The sequence below is a fragment of the Pygoscelis adeliae genome, unplaced genomic scaffold, assembly GCF_000699105.1.
Source record: "Pygoscelis adeliae isolate BGI_AS28 unplaced genomic scaffold, ASM69910v1 Scaffold267, whole genome shotgun sequence".
In the NCBI taxonomy this organism is placed as follows: domain Eukaryota; kingdom Metazoa; phylum Chordata; class Aves; order Sphenisciformes; family Spheniscidae; genus Pygoscelis; species Pygoscelis adeliae.
In genome coordinates, this window is record NW_008825150.1 from 4,307,835 (window position 1) to 4,318,116 (window position 10,282).

Here is a 10,282-nt window from a genome sequence, read left to right on the forward strand (position 1 = left end):
GATTTAGACTAGATATAAGGAAGAAATTTTTTCAGCTGAGGGTGGTGAAACACTGGCACAGGTTGCCCAGAGAGGTGGTGGCTGCCCCATCCCTGGAAACATTCCAGGTCAGGTTGGACGGGGCTCTGAGCAACCTGGTCTAGCTGAAGATGTCCCTGCTCATTGCAGGGGCGTAGGACTAGATGACCTTTAGAGGTCACTTCTAATCCAAACTATTCTATGATTCTATGATAAAACCAAAACCATTCTTCCTTCCCCAGGATTACCGATGTCATTAAAAATGTCTTCTCACACTCCTGAGATGGTGGCCAAATTAAGAATTAAGAGCTCAGCCCTGAAAGGTGCTCATAGACTAAACTCTAAGCTCATGGTGATTTGAGGGCATTCACACACCAGGTCTGAAATTCATTTTCTCTCCCTAACAACACACAGGGTGCCTAATAGAACCTGCATTTCTTGGCACTCCCTGATTGAACTCACTGGAGTTGTGTACTGGTGAAATGCTTTTCCAGAGATTTTTCTATCAAGATGGTTTGATGGGAGGTTCCAGAAAAAAAGTTTTTTTCACATAATGATTACATACCATGGGCTACAGTTTCTTGTAGATAAGATGTAAGATGGTAGCAAGATGTTTCTTCAAAATGTTGTCTCCTGTCTGTATCACTGTCTTGGAATATATAATAAGTATTTTAAGATCATTAGTTAAAAATATTTATACTGTGTTTCTGAAAATAATCTAGGTATAATCTGGGGTATTAATTGTGGTAATTGAGGAGCCTTTGTAGCACTCACTTTTGCACAACTATTTGCTGGGTGACAGTAGCAGTTGGGAATATCCCAAATACTATCTGCTGTACAAAGGGACATGAAACATAACCTCCATCAACATTATCCACACACGAAGCAAGAGACTTTTCCTCAAGGAGGGATAGTTAACCTTATATTCACAAGGATAAGAAGAAAAACTAAATTCTCTAAAGGGCATGATGGTCCCAGCTCCAGAGTGGTTTCATGGAAGAGGCAAAGCTATCACTCCTTATCTTCCTTCCACTCTGATACCAGAGTCTTAGCTTCAGTAAACCAGTAAGCAGGATTTCTGTTTCCAGGAAGAAGCCATATCAATGGCAGACGAAGTAATGATGCAAACACAATTGTACCAAGTTTGCATTGAATAAGGATGGAGGTATGAAGGGAAGGGAGGAAGGACAGACAGTGTAAACCCTCCATTAATCACCATCGTTCACTTCATTACTGGAAACACGCACTTATCTTGATTTGCACACTTCACAAAAAGACAAAAGATCCAACATCACATTGATTCACGCAGGTAACCGAGTATTTTTCAGTCCTCAGTTGCATCCCTGAGACCCCAACTCTGTAATCGGATGAACAGGGGAAAAGACACAGCCTTCTTTTAACGTGGTGTCTGCTGCAGCCATTGCTGCCTGAATGTAAGATGAGATGAGAAGGCAGACTGAATCAGCAAACTGCGTCCCTATGACAAAGGCCTTTCCCTGAGAAAGAGTGCCTAATCTTTTTATTAAGGAGTGTTATTGAGAACACTGAAAAGTCAGCACCAAAAAGAACAAAATACACATGTTGAGGAAACGGACGGTTCAAATGACAGGATAAGGTCTTGGTCTATGTATTTATTCATGGCAGGATCTCAGTCAACGCACTTCAATAAAATGACTAATTATTGTCGGTCACGTCACTAATTACATCTGATACACAAAAAGGCTTGTGCAGCGCCACATATCAAAGTGCACTGTGAACTCATCCAGTATGGAAATGGCTCACAGAAGAGCTCTTGTTACTGGTACTCAAACAGTCCGAAAAAAGATAGGGTATTAGAAATGTCTATGCCATTTTTCTCTCATCGCATTTTTTTAAACATAAAAGATGTGTTGTACAATAATGGCAATATAACTGCCTGTGTAGGGACTTCAGCATTTGCCTTGGACAGGCAACACAAGGGAGAATTGTAATGAGAGAGCAGTGGAATTGGCCAAGATAAGCTGCTTTCTTCTGTGACAAGTAGAGAGAGCTAAGATGTGAGAATCTGTCAAAATGTTCTAAGATAAAGTTTGATTTTTCCATACCAAAATAAAAAAAAAATGAGATGGTTCAGATACAGGTCAAATTGACTGACTTGGGGAACCAAAAGAGATTAAAGGAAGCAAGTCATCTCTTAGATAACAGATCTACTTTTTATCACGCAAGAAACACTCAAGTCTTCTAAATCTTTGTAAAATTTGGGTAAGTTCTTCATCTGAGAGTAGGATTAAATTTATAAGCTTTTCCCCTAAATTTGGGGCCTGATAATCAGCTACCTTGAAGACCACGTACTTCTCTGTGCTTTTCTATGAGGGTACCTCTTGTAGTAACTTCAGAGAACAAAGAAAGAATGGACCAAACATCACCTGTGACTTCAGCTTTATTGCATGATTGTTTTCATAACTGAAGTCACAGCACATGGCACACTCTAACTTTAAATACCGAAACAATACATGAAATTCTCCTCTCCCATACACTCATGTCAACAATGACAGTGAAGCCAAGTCAGTGACACTGCCACTGAAAAAGAGTGAGTGTGAAAATAAGCAGATTCAACGTCATTTGGTGTGTGGGACCTCTACCCCTGGAACTCTAGAAAGAATACTGAGCTTCTTACATAACGCTTCCTTTAATATCTGATTTTTTTTTTCCACATTTAACTCATAGCCTATTCAAGTGATTCAATTTCTATACAAGTAAGATTTATTGCATTATGTCTCTGTTTATTTTAACAACAGAGAAGAAAAGAAAAAAAAGACAAAGCAAGAAAAAAATTCCATATACAGAGAAGATAAAGTCTAAAAATCACCCCCAAAGACTTCAATTTGTAAATTAGGTATTTGTCTTCAAGAACAACCAAAGTTGTCAATTCGACCACATGTAAATATACCAACTTCACTACTAAAGATAATAAAGAATTTTATTTTTAGTTGACAGTATTCAAAAGTGTGTTAAGTTTTTAGATCTCCAGTGTGAGACAATTGAAGGGGAAGAATTTTCACATGGTTGGTGTTCAACGGTTTATAAATTGGTATTATTTAAGATCCATGAAGCTGTGAAAGCCACAAATCAGTTACTTTTGAGAAATCTGACCCACAATTTGCTGAAAATTATGCAAACATATAAACATTCAAGAGATTTCTGTACGAGTTCTGCATATAAACAAAAATAAAACCATGGTTCTTTTTTCTCTCTCTCTCTTTTTTTTTTTTTTTTTTTTTTAAATGCTTTTCCTCTACTTCATTTTGCAAGTAGCTTTCATTCCATGGACACCACCAAAGATCAAATCAACTATTTGAGCATAAACCGTTGCCTACTAGACTGTCATCAGCACAAAGTCCCCCAAATAATAAATGAACTTTTTATTAACTGTGGTAACATTAACATTACAATGAGGGATTGTTTAAAAACAAGTTGTACTGCTGTTGCTCAAGAGCTCAAAGAAAATGGTTCTCAGTTCCTTTATTTTTCCTTGAGGGTAACCACAGGGGTTGCATTAAATCTTTTAAAATATGTTGACAGTTGAATAAGTGCTGCTGTTGCTCTGGTGACATTTTATGCTTTTTGATTGTCATTAATGAAGCTGACTGATACTTTCTTAAAAGTGCTTTACGTGTTCTAGTAATTTTATGACAAAACGAGGAACAAAACCGTCTGCAAATTAGCCTTGATCCACTTCTCATATGGAATTTTCACTGGAGACAATGGGAGAATCTGCATGGGAAATATCTGCTTGACCAGACATTTTAGGTAGGAATGCATGAAATGTTCCCAGTAAATTGTGAAATTATCACTTGGTTGTGCTCAAAGAAGGTTTGTTTGAGTGTATTTCAAAAATAAGTACTGGAACTGCTTTGACTGATTCAGAATCTGATGCTAAAATGGTATGACCCAAAATTTTAGGGTTGCAATAAAACCCAAAATGTAAATGCGAGTTGGAATGAAATGAAAGTCTGACACTACCCTGGAGTCTAACAACTCCTTTCTTATTTTGATAATACTCCCACTGAATTTGAGAAAGGTTTTGCCCTGTAAAGACTGAAGGATACAGCTCCCAATTAGCTGTTCAGGAACGTGCAGTAACAAGGAGGAATGCATGCAGCTTGAGAAACAGCAGGCACTATACTTGATAGTTCATAAACAGATAAGGTAAGTCTTTTGCTATGGGGAGAAAATAAACTATGGTGCTTTAAATTATGATGGGTGATTTAAGTAGATTAAGGAAGATTTATTCTGGGGACGAGGAGCAAGAAGAGGTAAGAGGAGGGGGGATGGTATACTAACAGTGTAGGGAGATGTGTCAAGTCCTTTGCTTCCCCCATCCCAGGTTCCCTTGCTCTCACATGCTCCATGATAACGCAGTAGATGATTCGCCAACACTACTGCAGCTGCTGCACCACAGCCTTCACATCTTTGCAATTTCAGAATCAGAAAAAGCTGGAACCACCTTTCTTTCTTCATTTGCAGTGGCTCTTCAAGTGCAGATGTTGTACAAATACTGGTGGTCTGAGCCACCACAGTTGAACAGGACAATTATGACAAATTATCCCAAGCAAACTGAGAACCCCTTTGCTTGATTCTCCATAGGCATAGTGCCACGTATAACCACATATACCTGTGCAAAGCATGCAATTCAGCTCCAGCCTGGTCTTTTCTTTCATCTGAGTAAATGGCTATACAAGGTGCAAAGCAATAGAAATTGCACCTTGGCGTTCTGTACGGCACTGCAACTTTCAAGACACTTAGGATGCAGACAGCAGTAAGTTCCACACTCACGTCAGGCGCACATTTAACAATCTCAGCTAAGTCATGAACTACATTTTAATTAGACAAGGGGCCAGGCTTTTGATTTCAAAAATAGAAATAAGGGTTGCAGCCCTTCATCCATTGAAGTTAATTGCAAAATCCCTATTATTAGGCTCTTGAGGTATTACCCAGGCTTACTTTTTAATTACATTTGATTCTTAATGAAGTAGATGGCAAAGAGAAAAGCAGCCCATGATTCAAACGATTCGCATTTTTATCTTTCCTGATGAACAACAGAATAGGTCAAGATACTTGCTGGATTTTCCCATGAGAAATGCTCCGATGTGAATAAGCTCAATTGACTTGATCCTGAAGGAGCAGGTTAGCTTTGAAAAGCATCACTCATTTTCTCCTCCTGTATACATTCTACCCCCAAAACTTATGCAATGTAATTATAGACACCAAGCCAAATCCAATTCAGAACTTGAAAAATATCATGTAAGTATCCTAAGCTTGAATGACTTGTCTTTATTGTCTAATGTCATTTAAGACATAAGGACTCCTAATTATAGTTTTATTTTCAAATTATGCACTTCAAAAGAGTGACAATTCTCCATGAAAACTGACAACTTCTCAGGGCATGGAGACAGCCAATAACTTGATATTTCTGCATGATTTAGAAACAATAAGCTATGAAGCAACTTATGCAGAAAGAGTATGTTATCACACTTGGCAGGAGAACAATACAAAGTTTCACCTTTTTCTCTTATATCAGTATCCATGCAAATAAATGAAGATGTATAGAACAGACATTCATACTACAGGTGGGGCCATTACCTTGTTATACACGACAACCTGCAATCTCTTTTCACATAATGAAAGCTGTTTCTTACCATCTGGAAATCAGGCTTAAAAATAAAATTACTGGTTTTATATTGTATGAAAAGCTCAGCCCTTTATTTCAGACATTACTTGTCGTATTACAAGAATGCATAATTAGTTTCTTACTTTTATGACTTTGAAAGATCCATTAAAAATCAAGGACTTTAAAATGCAATTTTTTTTTTTTTTTTTTTAAGGTTGAATGTTGACATAAGTATTAGAGAAAGTAAACATCCATTTTAAGAGAATCAGATAGTATTGCAAGGCTCTTGTGACACTTACTTTCCCCTAACTTTCACTGAGGCTAGACACTCTCAGTTTTACCCATTCAAAGCATCACTTTAAAAAATCAAGGAGAGGACACAAGACATGCAACTACATGATATTGCAGAAGTGAGCTGTAATCAAGGCAGCCCAGCAGGGTTAGTGTCAGGAACCAGCAAGCTGAGGCTGTGTCTCCAGGGCTGGCAGAGCTCTGGGAGCACAAGAACCTCACCAGACGAAGGGGTCGCTGTGACATAAAGCTGTCATAACCCCTTTTAAAGGAAGAAGGGACAACCTCCTTTCAGAGAGGGACAGAGAAACTAAGGTTTCAATTCACTCAGCCATTATTTTTTCTAAATCCCTAGGTTTGGGGTTTTTTGTGCTATGGGTGGTTCTGTATTTCAGACTTGCAGGATACCTGTCATGAGCCAAGGAACAAAACACAAATCTCGAGTCCAGGTTAAAACCATTTTCCCCTCATTATGATTACTTCCCATTCACAAGGTTGAATACCGCAAAACCTGAACACTTCCTACTTCATGCTCATACCAGAGATCAGGGGAAGCCTAGATTACTTTCAAGGCCACCATGGACACGATGTGGAAATCTGAATCAGCCTGTATTGCGTAACTGTGATAAACCTGCAGGCGTAATACACAACCACAGCCAAACTTGCTTTGTGTTGAGTTGTGCTAAATCAATACCATCTACATTAAGTCAGTGTTACTTAAGCAAGGAAAAGAAATTCCCAACTACTTCTTCATTTGCCAGTTCACTCTTGGAATGCAATTTCTACTATTGCTTTTACTGGAACTATGCCAATTTACACCTATTAAAGTATTGCGCTCATAAGTTTAGGGCCCTATACTCTACAATAGACAATATCTTGTAATTGTTCAGTCTGCTGGTTGGTTGGTATTTGTGGAAGGTCTAACTTGGCAGGTCTCCTTCCGGATGTCTCTCAGACTCAAGAGTACATAGTTATGATCATTGAGGCAAACAGCAGTTTGAGATACTTACTAGCTATGATTATTTTTAAAGTGATTCTTTAAAGACTATTCATAGCACACAGAATATTCCCATGGCAAGACATGGCAGTTGCCGGGCATCCCTGCACTTGTGAACCATACAAACCATCCTAAAGCAGACAGTATTGGTGCAGGGAGTAGCAAGTCCTCATGCCTCAAAGACAATCGCAGAAAAGGCAGAGGGCAAGAAAGCCAATGCCCCTATTATTTAGTGACAGTCAATGTCTGTTCAAATTTAACAGAACTGGTAAGCCCAAAGAACACACATATTCTGAAGTAGTGGCTAAAATCAGCATTTAAGACAGGGATTAATACTGGAAGAATAATCTACCTTACTATTAAAGTCATACTGAGGTAATTGCAGTAATAAGGTACTGCTCATCAATTCAGAAGTAAATGCACCTTTCTTTTCAAAAGAATAATTTTGAGTGCTTGCTTACAGTATGCAGGCATCAGTGATTGCTACATGCTCTGTATATCTGACACATTGTACAAAGTTGACAAAATATCATTCCTTGTGCAAGGACTCCGTGTCTTGCTAAGTATCTTGGTAAACCTTCAGGCAACCTGATTTTCAGAGTATAAAGTGTCTCAGTTGGGCATCGAATGAAAGCCGCTCAAATCATTAATAACTTCCACTACATGTCAAGTGCCTCATGTGTTACCATCTTTCCAAAACAAAGTTAAGGATAAGAAATAAAACTTTTAGTTTTTAGTAAGTCATAATAATTTTCAAAATAGAGAGAAGGTATTATTAATTATGTACCTATAAGTATAGTAGCAATGAACTTCAGGTAAAAATCAAATTCAGGCTGACAGGTACCTCAGCAACACAAACTAAAAATAATAATTGCGAATACAGATCAAAAAGCCAATTTCTACTCAGTTACTGAATTTAAGGGGAAAAAGAAAATGTTCAATCATAACATTTGCTTAAGAATGTTTATCTTCTTTCTTACCATTGAATGTTAAAAACACCCTTGCTTGAGGCTGGGAAGATCCTTTTACACTGCTAACGTAAATAAATATCCCAATCAACACGTGCAGTGCAAGAAATGCCATCTCTCTTCAGATTTGCAACTTAATATCCAAGAAACAAAACCTGAAAGACAGAGATATCACATTTCTGTTGTTATACAATTTTGTGGAGCAAAAACAACACTACAGAAAGATCTGTGTTAGAAAGCTCTTCCAGCTGAAGCCATAATATAGGATAAAGTGAAGGGGGAACAGCACTTCTGTTTTTTTCTTTGTATATCTGAACATGGTTTTCTCCAGCGGTCTTCTGTGCTGGCACAAAAGGAGCTCTCTGCCTGTTAGTATGAGCCAACAGAGCCTGAGTTTTGGCTAAGGCAGACTGCAGCATTAGATTCAGTTTATTTAAATAAGCACAATTTCACCTGCTGGAAAAATAATTATACTAAATGTCAAGACAGAGCAAAGCAATGACAGGAGATAAAGTTTCATGAATAAAAAGCTGGCAGATATTTTTAGACGTCTCTCCTCACTTTACATCATATTTGATCTTCCTGTCATGTTTGGGGGGCAGCAGGTTTGGGTTGTTGGTTGTTTGGGTTTTTTTTTCTTTTAACATTTGAAATCAAAGGTGCTTGGAAATGAGCTTTAAGTTTTAGTAAGTTGAGTTCTCTAATAGCCCTCTAAATCTTCTTTTAAGATGAAATCCTGACTATGTACGTCACTAATTTCAAACCCATTGAAACCAAAAGTACTTCAACATGCTTGAAACTGTTAGTCAACATTTGCTTTTTGGGCTAGCTCCTTTCGGGATACTTACCTGCTCTCATAGACTTCTACAGAGCACTAAGAATACCCAGTGTTGGACAGTGCATTACACTTGATACTTCTGCTACTCCTCCTGCACATCTGCTGAATATACATTCATTTTATAGGGTTTAGCTGCTGAGAAGACTGAGTTCCTCAGTGAGTCAGAAAACACCCCGAAACAAATCTGCATCTTTTCAGGAAGGGCTTGAGCTCATTGGAGTCAGTGGCACTTTTCTATCAATTCCAATGGACTTCAGACCAGACCCATAAAACCCAGCAGACATAAGAAGCTGACTATTGGATAGCTATAATGTTCCTGAACTGCCTCTCTCAAAAAATTGTGAAGTCCAAATTTAATTTCATCTATGATAACAACTTTGTTCTTCAATTCAGCTGCAAAAGTGAGAATAAAACACACCCTCATTTTAGGCCCGTTCTACTTCCCTGCTCAAATGTATTTTTTCTTTTTGGCATCAACAGCCCTTCTACTAGACACCACTTACTGGTCAATCAGGTGATATATTTGATTTTATGGTAACTGGAAGCACTTTGAAGGATACTACCCCTACAGCTAGAAGACAGCATTAAAGGCTATACATTTATTTCATGAAGAGTTTTGTTGCGTGTGCAATCATCTTACACTTCTTTTTTACCTCAGCTCTGCTCTAGCACTACAGTCCCTCCAGTGGAAGCCAATATTTGTACAAGCTTGTTCATTTGGTCCCTCTGAGATTCACACCTGTCCTAAAAGAACCGGCTGTAACCACCACAGCATGGCAGGAACCAGCTGTCAGACAGGGATGACTTTAGGTCAACACCAATTTGGGCTGGATCCACACCACTGACTTAGCGGTAAAAGCCCCGTATCTCATTACTACCTCTGTCATTCCCCATCCACTCACTGTAAATCATTTCGAAAGGCTTCTCTCTGCATGAGAACTTCATACTAAGTTGGGGGTGGGATGGAGAGTGTGCGAGCAAGTGCACAGCTCTGTAGCCCACGCTCTAAACTCTCCTTCACGATTTGTGCTGGAGTACTGAGAAATGCATGAAGATCAAGTAATGCTACAACTCTGCTAATTGACAAAAACACCAGTGTCAGAAATTTGCCAGCTACATATCTGGTCTACAGGAGAAACGTATCCATTCTGGCCCAGTTCCAAGTTATCTCTAACGGTCTGCTAACTAATAAAATGATAGTTGCAGAATTGTCGCCAAGAATAATTTTTAAACAGGCTGCACAAACTCTAGTATTAATGCTGCTTTGTAGGCTTTAAATTTAAAACGTTGTGACTAGCCCATGGGATATCCTTTAACTTACTCCTCTTCTAAGAGAGAAATGCCATTAAATCCTGATAAAATTTCTTTGTCAGGCCAAAACAAATAGCCAATCATACTGAACATGTGATTTAACAGATGCAATGGGATTAGTATTTTACAGTAGTAGCACTATGCTTTCTTTGCAATAGAGATAAAAAGTCAAAGAGGAACAAGTGTGTGGCTTTCTCTCTTCCCTATAT

At 38.4% G+C, this 10,282-nt stretch overlaps 1 protein-coding gene across 2 annotated transcripts in view; it reads right to left on the reverse strand.

Annotated features, from left to right (window-relative positions):
- The window catches only part of SEMA3C (sema domain, immunoglobulin domain (Ig), short basic domain, secreted, (semaphorin) 3C), a 124,970-nt gene that overhangs the window by 113,428 nt on the left and 1,260 nt on the right, over positions 1-10,282 (reverse strand). The window contains exon 2 of one of the 2 annotated variants that reach the window (XM_009328358.1): positions 7,937-8,079. The exons of the other annotated variant lie outside the window; for it this stretch is intronic. Within the exon in view, the coding sequence (XP_009326633.1) occupies positions 7,937-8,039 (103 nt within the window). The 5' untranslated portion in view covers positions 8,040-8,079. The remainder of the gene's footprint in view (positions 1-7,936; positions 8,080-10,282) is intronic. 2 annotated transcript variants of the gene reach the window in all.